This window comes from Cariama cristata, unplaced genomic scaffold (assembly GCF_000690535.1).
Source record: "Cariama cristata isolate BGI_N322 unplaced genomic scaffold, ASM69053v1 scaffold12824, whole genome shotgun sequence".
Classification (NCBI taxonomy): Eukaryota; Metazoa; Chordata; class Aves; order Cariamiformes; family Cariamidae; genus Cariama; species Cariama cristata.
Window position 1 is genome coordinate 16,344 of NW_009612406.1, and position 12,945 is coordinate 29,288.

Sequence of the window (12,945 nt, forward strand, 5' to 3'; positions counted from 1 at the left end):
GGTTGCAGCGAGGGCAGGAGGATGCTTTCCCACCCCAGCATCGCGCTGCCATGATTTCTGACTGTTTTGAGAGCGGATGGGCTGCTACAGGTGGGATTGGAGGCTCAGGCTGGGTCAGATGAAGATCCCTCAGTGGGAGTTTCTGTGCTTTCAGTGGGATGGATCAGCCCCTTCGTGCACCGATCAGAGTCTATGCAGCTAGCCCAGAACAGACACTTCTAATTGCCTAATTTTACTGTGACGAATCCCAGCTCAAGAAGAAAGACACCTGGTAATACCAAGACAATTGTATCACCCTCTGGATTTAAAATCACTTGAAGATATGAGGTGTTCAACTTCCCTCTGAGATTACAGCAGAAAAGACTTTCAGCAGAATTCATTAGCTGGATTAAACACACCGTGCCCGGCTCCCAGAGAGCTGCTCCAGGGGCAGGACGGGCTGCCAAGCCCCGGTGCTTGGTGGATGTCAGACCTGGGGACGCTGCTCTGGGGCTTCCCCACCTTGGTTCTCCTAGCTTGGAGGGCCAGGAGACTATCTCGACCTGGAGACATGAGATTCTCCCTTGGTGTAGGGTCCAACATCTGTGATGGTGTCTTCCAACGTTGTCACCTTGGGGTTGCACCAAACCCCAGCAACGGAGCATCCCCCCCAGCAGCACATCCTAGCGGGATGGGATGCTGCAGGCAGTCAGCTCCCAGGAAATGCTCAAAGTTGAGCAGTGAACCTTGGAGCATGGATTTCATTTGCTCCCCCGTCAGCTCTGCAAGGCGAAAAGCTCAGGGGCGGCGTAAGCTGCAAAGCTCTCGAGAGCAGCTTTTCCACGCCGCGCTCTCCAAACGACCCCGAGCCTGCCGAGAGCTTTTCTCTGCATTCGCCTGCCTGGTAGGTGTCAGGAAAGGAGCAGGGTTTTTGTTTGTGCTAATTTGTTGCTTTGTTTTCCGCGAGCTAGTTGAATTGTAATTAAAACCCAGCAGTCGCCGGGGAAGGAGCAGGCAGGCGCCGAGGAGCTGAGTCGAAGTCAAGAGAGTGGTTGGTTTTCAGTCCCCTGCTGCGTTGCCCTTGGCTTCCCTTTCTAGCATTAGAGAATCATAGAATAGTTTGGGTTGGAAGGGACCTTTAAAGGTCATCTGGTCCAACCCTCCTGCAATGAGGAGGGACATCTTCAACCCGATCAGGTTGTTCAGAGCCCCAACCAACGTGACCTTGGATGTTCCCAGGGATGGGGCATCTACCCATCTGCATTATCGGCATTTAAAATTAGTTGGCCGCCGCCTGCGCTGCTTCCCCGCTTATTTTCTTCAATTTGTGACAGTGAGCAGGGACTGAAGCCTGCCAGTTTGTCATGCAGGTGAGAGGAGATGATACAAAATTCATATTCTATTTATACCATTTGCAGCCTGCCTGGCTTTTTCCCTTCCATATTTAGGCTGAAATTTGTTATCAGCTGCTGTGGGGTCCTGGCCAGGTCATCATTAAACTCCAGGGCTCTGGAGTGCTTCCCAGCTCCTGAGCTTGGGTGTGGGTCTGGGTCACATCCTGACACGGTGCTGGGTGAGCCCTAAGCAGCCATGGAGGAGCTATACAGCACTGTTGCCTCTCACAGGTATCCTCACGTGGGCTCTGAGAGAGTGATTAGGCTGCTGGTCTCGGATCCAGGCTCAATTCCCAGCTCTCTGGCTGTACAACAGAGACAACAGTGCTCTCTGACCTTGCAAGGGTTTTGCAAGATAAATCTATTAAAGATTTAAAGATGCCAGCTCCCAACTACTCAATAAACCCCTGTTGATAATAAGGAACCAAGCGGGTCTTAGATAGTGTTGGTGTTTTTGGTTTTTTTTTTTTTTTTTTTTTTCTTTAACCCATGCATCTCCAGGCGAATGAATGCAAAATCCCATTTACTCGTATTGCCTGAAGGGCTGGACCCTCCCTGATCCAACTGTGGGTGGGATTTGCCCTGAAAGGAAATATCCGAGGGGATAATTCGGCAACGTGAGATGTCAGAGCAACAGGAACAAAGCAATGAGACGGCAGGACGGAATAGCAACAGGAAAGCAAGAAGTACCATTGACGGTGAGCGTCACCTCCCGTTCCCCGGCACCGACCCGCGGGACCACGGCTCGGCACACGTATTTCCCAGCGTCTTCCTGGCGGACGGACTTCAGGGTCAGCTTGTTCTCGTTGCTCAAGACCTAGAAGAGAGGAAGGGGTTGCTTTCAGGTAGGAGTGATGCAAAGTAGAACAAAAAATGTGAGTTACAAGCTCCTGGGCAGCCCAGAAAAGATGAAGTGGATGAACCCAAAGTCTTAGGTGGCATGGAAGTCGTTGAGACAACCACGCTCCATGTTGGCATTTCCACCTTTGCAGGTGCAGGGGAGGCTGCCGGGATTGACTTGGGGATTTCAAACCCAAAACTGGTGGGAGACCAACTTGGAGAGCTGGCAGACCCCTGGGAATCGGGTCTGAATAGCCAGGGAAATCTCAGCTGCTTTTGGTAAGGCCTCCCTATAGACCTATAGGCTATCAGCCACGCTGCCCTCCTGCCCCGGCACTGCAATTAGCAGCTTTATTAAACCTTGAAAAATTGCTGAAGCAGAGGGATCTGGCTGAAGCTGTCAGCAAAATCCCGGCACTGGCGGTATTTAAAAAACACGAGGCAGGGCTAAAACAAATAGCAGCTTTTGGAGCAATGCGTTTCCGTGCTGGAAATGTGTGCCTGGGGGCTAGTTCCTCCCGGTTGCCCTTGCCTCTCTCCTCCAGGATTTGGCAGGCTGGGCCAGCCCATCACCTCGCCTCCTTCCAGCACCCATTTGCTTGGTGAGCCCCCGCCTTTGCTGATTGCTGCTCCCACAGCCGATGGCTCCGGGCATTAGTGCTCATGCAAAGCCCTGAGCAGTAGCTGGACATGGATCTGGGTCTCCCTGTAGAAAACAGATGGGGGTCTCACCGCTAACTGGGCATGAGGCAGAGTCATAGAGTTTCAGATCCCTTTTAAACCCACTGTTTTAGCATCGATTACAAAGATATCCCTTCAAATGCCTGTGCTTACACGGCGTCACCCTCTCTTTGGTCTCTGATTTCCTTCCGGGATGATGTTTCCTTCTGAGAAAGTAGGAGGAAAGAAGGCAATCTTCTTGGACCCCAACCTGGCTGGGCAAAAAATCAGCCCTGATCCCACATCCCACTGCGACGGCTGGGTGCTGATGGCTTTACAAAGCAGCATCCCCTGCCAGCATCCCTCCGGAAAGATGGAGGTGGCTCTGCTGACCAGCACAAGCATCTCTACTGGGTTAAACTGGTCAGTGGGTCTATCTCGAGCCCTGAGATGCTTCGAGCCAGTACAAGCCACCTAGATGGAGCCAAATAAAAAAGGAGAAGGCTGCTCTGCCTGCCTGCTGCCGGGTAGCGAAGGCAAGCCCTGACGCGCGGCTGGGGCAGGACCGCGAGGGTCGGGAAGCCCTCGTCCTTGCTGTGCACGGCTCCTTTCAGCCGCCCTGCACACATCAGTGGCCTTGAGAAAATGAAATGGCAGTCTACAGTGTGAGAACGTTGCCTGTAATGATAATAACCCAGAGAAACAACAACCGCAGCTGCGGGATGGGAAACCACCCAGGGATTATTGACCCACTGGGATTCCTTAGCTGATTTGAGCCATCAGCTCTCCCAAGTCTGTAATTACTTCCCAGGAGATTGGTCTTCGTTGAGGTCATTATGGTTTGGAAAAAATACCCCAGCAGTTAACGCCTCAATGTCCGCACCCCTCCTCAGTCTGTGCCTGGGGAGCGGAGGTAAGGAGACCCACTCATTCATCTAGCTCCCGTGCGAGTCCAGCTCTCTGATAATACCGAGTCTTGAGCTGCCTAAGTCAGCGTTGCCTCATCGACTTCAGGACGCATCTTCCCAGATGAAGCCGAAAAACACCTTTCAAACCCAAACCCGCGTGCGTCTACCGGATGAGTCTCACGTCTCAGCCCTCCTTTAGCTTCTTAACGTGGCTTTGCTCAGCCCTCCTGTCTGTAAAGAGGGGATCAGAGTATCTCGTGCCTCCCTGGACTGACTGAGCCGTGATTAACAGTTGCAAAGCTCCTTACGCTTTTCAGGACAAAAGAGATGTGCAGAAGTTTGCTGGGCCAGATCCAGACTCCCCGAACTTGAGCAGGCTCTAGCCCTCAACAGAGGAGAGCTGGGGTGAAGGCGTTAGGATGTGAACTCATAGGTCTGGAGGCCAGAAAGGACCGTCCCAGAAAGGACCACACACAGGCCATTTGAAGAAGCGCGACCCATCAGTGAGAGGTTAAGTGATGCTCTGGCCTCTGTTCAACCCTTACGTCCATCATCACGGGAATCAACTCTCCTTCTGTTAGGACTCCTTTGCAAACATCTCCCGAGGGCGAGAGCTGCCTGTGCTGTGGAAGGTGGCTTTGCTAGGACTTGATGGGGCAGGGTCAGACGACCCGCTCCCTCCACTCCTCTGCGGCAGCGATGGCATTGATTTTCAGCTGTCTGGTTTTCCCTTTGCCTCTCCCAAACGGAACTCCAGGCCTGACTTTCCAACCTGCCATCCACATGCCTCGTGGATTCACACATGCTTTCATCCAAAATATTACAGAGGCAATAAAACCTTTACTGCTTCATGCACTTCTCTGGACTAACTGGGGACACTCACCGCAGCCTTGCGGACCTGCAGCCTGGAGATCACTGCTCTGCAATGCCACGCTGTCCCTGCCATTTGGAGGAGCCTTGTAGGTCCAGCATTTGTCCAGCCAGGAGCTGCCAGCCCACTTTGCTCCCAGATGGGGAGCTTCATGCAGTGTTTCATGTCCCAAAGGTGCCATTCCCCACCGCCTCGGCAGCAATTCTTACCACGCCGGAGCCTCGCTTCATCCAGACAATGGTGAGAGATGGGTTCCCAGTCCAAGCACAGTTGAAGACGGCGTCCGAGCCCAGGTCAACGAGGAGGGACTGTGGTTCTGTCGCCATCCTGGGCCCAACTGCACAGGGGAGACCAGAGTTACTCTCAGTGATGGGCTGTGTCAACCAGAAACCCTCAAACCAAGGAGGTCACTGTGTCAGAGGAAGCAGTGCTAGGTCTTGACAGACCTCTGTGTCACAGCCACGTAAGACCCCCAAATAAAGAAGACCCTGAGACAGGTGTGTGCTGCAAGCCCAGAACGACCAGTTCCCCAGGGACCACCACCATGACCTGTGCTCTCCTAAGGCTGGAGGAAATCATGGGTCCCACCACCAGAACATTTACAAAATCTGAGCTGCATGGGAGCCCAGCAAGTCCTGGACACCCTGGGTAAGTCGGATCTAGCTGGGTCCCCTTCCTGCTAATTTTCAGCAGCTATGCCGACCCTGCTTAGCCCTGGGAAGCCAGCCTCAAGCTGACAGACTACTTACAGTAGACGTCCACGGTCCTGCTGATGTTTGTGCTGCCCAGGGCGTTGGTGACCTCGCAGGAGACGGGCTCAAAGAAGAAGGTGTGGTCCACGATGGTTTCGTAGAAGTCACCGGATGCTTCCTTTATAACCTGGCCTTTTTTCGCCCACCTGTTGAAGGAGAAAGAGCATCGTCGTGGTGCTGGTTTGTGTCGCTTTCCGTTTACACGGGTGTGATGGTGGACACGCGCTCGCCGAGCACACAGCTTGTAGGGTTGAGGGGCAGGAGGACATCGGGCACCAGTTGCTGCCCTTGCCTTGTCCTCGGCATCGTCCGCATCCCCGTGGAGGTAGGGATTACAACCACAGGTTTTGGTGAGAAGACACCAAAGCGATGTGTACATATATCCCTATTGGAACCTTCCCAAAATAAAACCAAACCTGTTTAACTGGAAATATATCTCATTCCTTAGGATTGTGGGGCTTGGGTGGAAGACCTCGATGACATGACGGATGAGACAGAGAGAGTCTCCACTGATGGGGAACTGTGGTGCCAAAACACAGCAATCCCATGCCCAACGCTTGCCAACCAATGCTGCCGGCCCTTCCACATCAAAACCTCTAAAAACCTTTTCAGTTTTCCCCCACTTTCACCACCTTCTTTTTTTTTTTTTTTATTCCCCAATCAAAGAGAACTTTATCCCTTTAAGGCAGCTGAAATAACATTACCCTGAAAAGCCAAGCTGGCATTTGCAACACTGCAACTTGCAAATTGTCTTGGAGAACAAGCTGTCAACTCAGCACTTGAATTAAGCCGCTGTTTGCCAAACAATGAGCAAATGTGACCTAATGGGGCACCATCTGGCAACCCGCCACTCTGGAGCGGGTGGGAAAGACGGGAGATGCTGTCAGGGAGATGCTGTCAGGCAGCGTCAAACTCCAGCCGCTCTTTGGGGGAAGGGAAAGAAAGCGCAGGCAGCAGCCTGGGAAAAAAAACAAAACCAAAAAACCCCAAAAAACCAAAAAGAAATAATCCTCCCAAAACAACCGATAGGTAAATTAAAGGGAAAAGGATTTCCCTGAGGAATCTCTGCCCCTGTTGCTCTCCTCTGGTTGCACTGGATGGGTTGGGATGTTTGGGTTGGGGAAAGACGTAGGCACTGGGAGCTGGACTTGCTCCATCAGAGGTTGGGGGGATGAGCCATGGATACTGCTTCCCACGCCGGGTCGGTGGGGTGGTTTTGGGGAAGCTGTCCCCTTCAAGGCAAACAGTGTCTGCTCGTGGTCCTCCCACGGGTCTCCTGCTCCTGTCTTTACTGCTCTCCCCTGCTCAGCTATGGGTTCCCCTTGCTTTAATGCCAAACTCGCGCTGCCCCAAAGGCAACCAAAGAGAACTGGAGCTACAGTGAACTCAGAGAGAGGGTCCGGAGGCACAGATGGCTTCCCCAAGTGCTTCCGTGGGGCTGGAGCGAGAGCAAAAAGCCGGTCGGCGGCAGGCTGGAAAACGCTCCGACGGTTCTGCTAGAGCAAATTCCCCCGGCGCCTGCTAACGTGAACCTAATTGAATCAGGACAGCTGACCTGCAAGGCTTCACCCACCACCTGATGACACAAGCATTTTGAACGAGATGTATTAGCGGTACAGACGTGAGTTGATTTGTATGCACTTATCTGCCCTCCGCTTGTTTCATTTATCTTTGCACCTCTAACAGATGCTGACTGGCCACTTCAGCTTCCCTACCCTCCCTTCCTCCCCTTTCAATAATTAATCAGGAGATGCCGCTTTTATTTCTAGGGCTGCGCTTTGTGTGTTAATGAGGGAGGTTCCTCAGAGAGAAAAACCAGCACAAGCGACACCTTCCCAGTGCTGCTCCAAAGGTTTAAATGGTCAACGACGGTTTGGTGATGCTTTTCTCCTTCCAGAGGGAAAATGCAACCCAAGCAAGAGGTTGGCCAGCAAGGCTGATCTCAGCATCCCGCTTCCCTGCCTCCTGATGGGATCTGCTCCCTCCCTGCCGCAGGAACGACGTTGCCCATCACGGAGAGAATCTGCCAGGGCTGCGGCAGCATCTTGTCCCTTGGGGATGCTCTTTCTCCCTGGGCTATGGCAGGAGAGAGCCCGGGGGGATCTGCCAGAGCTCCGATATCTCATCCCTGAAGCTTTGCAGAGGTTGTGGGGTGGAGAAGAGATAGGTCCTCATTGCCTCCTGTTTGGTTTATTGGTCAAAACGGCCTGAAGTGACATAGTAACAATTTTGGATGAAAGAAAGTGAGGAAGGAAGGAAGGCAGAAAGCTAGAGGGACAGGGAAGCTTCAACTGGTGAACGTGGAAATACTCCGTGTTTTTTGTCAGGAGTTTTTCTGCTCCGTCAAGCTCCTTTTGCAACTTTGTCCCAATAGAGGCTCCGAGCCACGAGCAGATTTGCAGCCTCTGAAGGGTCTTGTTCTGCTGCTCAGGTGCTCGAGGGAGGCACCAGGGACATGAAGCCATTTCCTTGCAGCAGTCAATGGGACAGGACGAGTGCGGCACCAAACTCGTGGGGGAATCCAGCGGTTCCCTTCTGCCTGGCACTTTCCTGGTTATTTGGCACAAAATCACCTTCCCTGCTCTGCAAAGGATGAGAAGGAGGTTTCAAGATGAGGATAAAAGTGACTTGTGGGCTCCCTGGGTCATGTCCTCGCAGCCTGCCTGAAGCTCCAGCAGAGACACGGAGGGCACCTGGGCTTGGAAACCAGATGGAGAAGTGTCCGGAGGAGGGTTTGAGCTGGGCAGAATTCAGGTGAGATCCCCATGGACGTTGTAAAAGCAAGCAAAATGGAGGGCAAGGTTTCCAAGAATTGTTTGACTTTGCAGGGCCTTGGGAAAACACACGCCAACAACCGTGGCACGGCGCTTTATGTATTTGTTCAAAACCAATCGCTTCCGCAAAACTGGATTTCCCGAGTGCGGAGATGTGTCACAAACAGCAATTTTTCGTGCTTCAGCAGAGATCAAGGTTCTTGCTCCAGTTTTCTAAGGCTTAACACTGCTAAATCAATGTGGCTGAACAAGCAGTATAGATCTTTTATAATGTCAAATTGGTTTTTAATAACGACAGCTGATAACCCTCTTGTAAAGCTTCCCGTGATGTGCTCGTGGACGGCCAGAAGGCAAGTTACTCATGTTTTTAACAAGCCCATAACATGTCTTACTCACCTATTAACCTTTCAGTAATTATTTATAAACAGAATCTGAATAAAACAGAGCCGAGAAGACGCGGAGGATGCTCCAGCAGCCCCATCCACCACCTCCACCGCTTTCGCTCTTCATGATTTCTTCCTAATGTCTCACCAGCCTTATTACATCGAGCCTGGCTCCCCGCCAGTGCTCCTTGTCCTACCACCCTCGAGAGCCCGGGCTTCTTTCATTTATATTGTTACCTTGAAGGTATTTATAGATCGCAAATGTGTCGCCTACGGTCTTTTTCAGACTATATAAATTTACCTCCTTTAGTCTCTCCTCGTATGACTTTGCCGCTAACTCACCTGTCATTTTTTTACTGCTGGTTTTCTTCCTAAGCCAAACCATATCTCAGGGGCCGTAGGGACAGATCTGTGCAGGGGGAGCACCCCATCGTTGTGTCCCCCGCCCCATCCCCGGGTGCTGAGCCTGTCCCAGGAGAAAGGCGAGGGTCTGTCCTTGGGGATCCTGCCCAAAGAATCTGTTCCTGTGATTCCCTTGAGCTCTCCACGCCGAAGGTTAGCACGGCGGAGGGGATGCCATGGGACCCATCCCAACCTCCCTGCGCTTCTCGGGTGGTTCCCACAGGGTGACAGCAGCATCATCATTGTGAGATGCCTTCACAACCTTCTCTCTACCACTGACAGGCACCTTTTGAGGACCCTGCTCCAAATTCACCACTTTTTCCCCCACTCCCATGTCGTATGGCCAAGGCAGACCTCGCATCCTCTCTGCCGCTATCCCTCATCCCCTTGGGCTTTGCATATTTTCTCATCTTCCTTTCTCTTCACCGAGGACCTGTTTCCCCAGATGGGTGTTTCTTCCCCTCTGGGCCGAGTTTCATTTCGTTATTTCCTTTCCCATATTTCTAACCTGCGTTTGTTTTCCTCTGGCCTCTCTGGAGGGAGTGCCCCGTGCCTCTCAATTCAGTATCTTCTGGAAATTGAATCAGCCTGGGTGATGGAGGAAAACAAATTTCAACCAGGAAACAGATATTTTGATCCAAGCTTCAAAGGGGTTATTACAGACAGCACTGAAAAGCCAGTGATTAAAGAATGAAAAAAACCCCCAAACTGTACTGGGTCCTTTTAACACTTAAAGATAAGAGGAAGGGGGGGACTTTTCTAAGGAGACATTCTCCAGGGAAATAGCATTTTTTCTGGCTCCATCGATCGTTTCCCAGCTAAGAGCACAGGCAAGCAAATAAGAAAGGACAGTTTGGGGTACGTTAGCTCACAAGCAGTGCCCTGGCTTTGTTTCGGTTTTCATATGTCAGTGTTTTTTCAGTGACCTGCTCCGGTTTCCTAAGGAACCTGCCAAAAGCCAAGTTGAAGCACCCGTCTTTCCTCCCGGGGCCTCGGTGGAAGATGCTCAGCCAGGTCTCCTGTACAAGGGGTATTTTACTCAGCAGCTCCATCACTTTTCCCCAAGGATCCCATTTCTGGCTGGGTTTCCAGGCTCGTGGAGCCCATGAAGATCTAACCCCGTTCGCAACGAGAGTGTAACATCCCCTATAGAGCGTCGGTACATAAAGGAGCATCGCTAGCAAGCACTTCATCTGCCTGAGCACTGTCCAAGCTCGCCGTAACAAATAAATTCCTCTGCCTGCAGTACAAGGACTTGTAATTCTTCAACAAACAGCGTGCGTGAACAAGCTATTTACTTTACAGCCCTGGGAAGGCTGTAGGACTTGTACATACTCTTCTTTATAAAGCTCCTCGTCAGGCCACGGCTTTTTCCAGCATCTCCCAGTAGCGTAGGAACAACCGGAGGGCATCCCTAGCAGCCATCCCGCAGCACAGGGGTGCTGGGGCTCTCCAAACTCTATGATGCCCCATCAAACACTACTTAAATCCATACTGCAGGTTCCTAGGGAGGAGATTTTTTTTGCAGCTGCCAGCAGCACACGCGCTCCTTGAACCAGACCTCCCGGTAGATGGGCTGCTCCGATACTGTATAACCCAGGGAAGTGGAGTGTATCGTAATTTTTAATTAACAATGCAAAATAAAGTAGTTGCTTGCCATATAAATTGTGTTTACTAAGAATGACTTAAAAGAGATAAATATTTTCTTGGACGCATTTTAATTGCTTAATAAAAGTAGCAAGAACACCCACAAATACCTTAAATAAATGCATGGCTCAGGGAATGAATTAATTAACATTTCATTCTTGGGAATGGCTATTAATTGCTACCAATTGCTCAGAGAATGGGTTTTGTTGCTTTATTGCCAGCGGTACCTTCAATTCCTAGTGCCGTAATGTGGTAGTCCCCTCTCCTCCTCAAACGAGAGCTGTCCCCATGCGTGACGGCTGCCAGCGGGATGTTGTGGCACCATCCTGCATCCCTCCGCTGCCCTCCTCACCCTAGCATCCTCCACAAGGAGCTGCTGATGGAGAAGGATGGTGTTTCACGGATGATGTGCTGGCATCCCTCGAAGGTCCAGGACGGGCAAGGACAGCGGATGGCTCGTGCTGGCAGCTCCGCGTCTGCAGAGCATCTCCCGTGAGTGACAGTCTTGTGAGAAATGATTGAGCGAGCAATACAGCCCGAGCAGTGTCACGCTACCTTCCCTGCACGGCTCCGGCGTGATGCATCTCGCAAATTATTTCTTTATTAAGAGTAAATTTCCATAATGGTGATCTATGGGGTTATTCCTCTTCTCCTGCCTGCTCCCTCCCTAATGAAGACGGGTGGGCCCTGTGCGGTTCCTCAGCTGCACGTCTGTCGTCCTCCCTCCGTGCTGATGCAGCCAGTTCATTTATTAGCCGGCGCAGGCGATAGGTAATCTCTCCGTCATCTAAATTACACGGCCGGGCCTTCCAGCTTGGGGTTTAATCAAGTTCAGGAGGGCAGAGCCCTGAGTAAAGCGCCCAGCATCCTCACTGATGGCTGGCCGGTCCTTGAGTATGCGGGTTAGGGGAGCAAAAACGATGGTACCCACCATACTCAAGGAAAGGCTTCCAAACTTCCAGCTCCCATCCCAACAAACCTCTATCCACGCACGGTTGCTGCAGCGACGGTCTCTTCCCAAACCTCTCCGTCCCCGACGTGGGCATCTTGGCTCCACTGCAAAGTGAACCCCAGGTCCTAATGGCGGAGATGCTGCACCTCGGAGCGGAGATGACAACTTTGCTCCTCTCCCCTGCCTATTTTTTTTTCTCATGTGCCTTTTCTTCAGAAACAAATAAAGGGTGAGAAAGATTGCAACCTTTTCCCGAATTGCCAGAGTTCAGACTTGAATCCCTGACAAGGACACGTCTGGTGTCTGATTGCGCTCGCTGTGACACACCGGTTGCAGCTACTGGGGTTTGATTGTTTTTAAACACTCTGGGGCTTTGATGATAATAATAACACCTTGCTGTGCAGGAGAAAACTCTGGCTTGATTTCCCATCTAATCTCAGCTTTGGCGTTCCCCCTCCTGCCAAGCCGGGAGGCTGGCAATGCTCCTGATTGCTCATCAGACTGCAGTCTTTAAGGGAGGTGCCCGTCTCCGATGCATGGGTTTTGCATCTCCTCTTTGCCATCAGCAGGTCCCATGGGTAGGAAAAATCAGTGAGGGGCTACTTAGGGCTCCCCAAATCACGTCTGAAGATGTGCAAAGGGAGTCCAGCTCCCCGGAGAACGTTGGAGTACTGGAGCAGAGATGGGCAGGAACAACCCAGGCTCAGGTCTGTGCTGCCTATGGCGCGGGAGCCTGGAAGAACCGGGGTGAGAAGGTTTCTCTCTCCCAGATGGCACAATTAAAGCCATGTCACCGGTACAGCCTGTACAAGCCGCGGTTCATTTTTGGTGAGAAAACAATGAAAATAGCCTTTCGCTTAGCACGGTGATCAGAACAAATTGGCTGCAGAGGCGGAGAGGAAGAAGTAAACAAAGCTGTTAACCTGTCCATGACTTGACCGATCAACCGTTACAAATAGTTAAAGGCGGCTGATGAGCCGTGCAGATAATCAACGGTTTAACGCTACACACCGCAGCCCCAGGACCCGGCACGACCAGGGTTGGTCTCTTGTCCGTGCCAGGGATGCAAGGTGGCCATGGAACCCATGGGTGGCTTGGCTGGAGGACGGTGAGAAATAATACCTGCCCGGTGCACGTGCATCCCACGCTGGACCACGTGCTTGGGTCGCCGATATTCGCAATGCTGCGGAGCAGACTGTAGAGGATTACGGGGAGGTGTTGGCGGAAGCACAGCCCCCCCGTGCCCCCCAGCTCCTGCCCTGCACAAAGGGCTGGTAAGGATTCTCATCCCCCCTGGAAGGAAACCGGAGATGCGTTGATGGGAAAGCTATTACTATTTCAAAGGAAAAGCACAAAACTTTAGGGGCTGGGTGATTCCTTCTG

At 51.9% G+C, this 12,945-nt stretch overlaps 1 protein-coding gene across 1 annotated transcript in view; it reads right to left on the reverse strand.

The window, feature by feature from the left end:
- LOC104160493 (kin of IRRE-like protein 3) overlaps window positions 1–5,710 on the reverse strand; it is a gene marked incomplete at its 3' end in the record, with an annotated part of 17,985 nt that extends 12,275 nt beyond the window's left edge. Inside the window, exons 1-4 of the mRNA XM_009698621.1 lie at window positions 5,607–5,710; window positions 5,402–5,550; window positions 4,862–4,989; window positions 2,064–2,190 (exon numbers count right to left, since the gene is read on the reverse strand). Coding sequence (XP_009696923.1) covers window positions 2,064–2,190; window positions 4,862–4,989; window positions 5,402–5,550; window positions 5,607–5,710 — 508 coding nt within the window. The remainder of the gene's footprint in view (window positions 1–2,063; window positions 2,191–4,861; window positions 4,990–5,401; window positions 5,551–5,606) is intronic.
- Window positions 5,711–12,945: the final 7,235 nt, after the last annotated feature.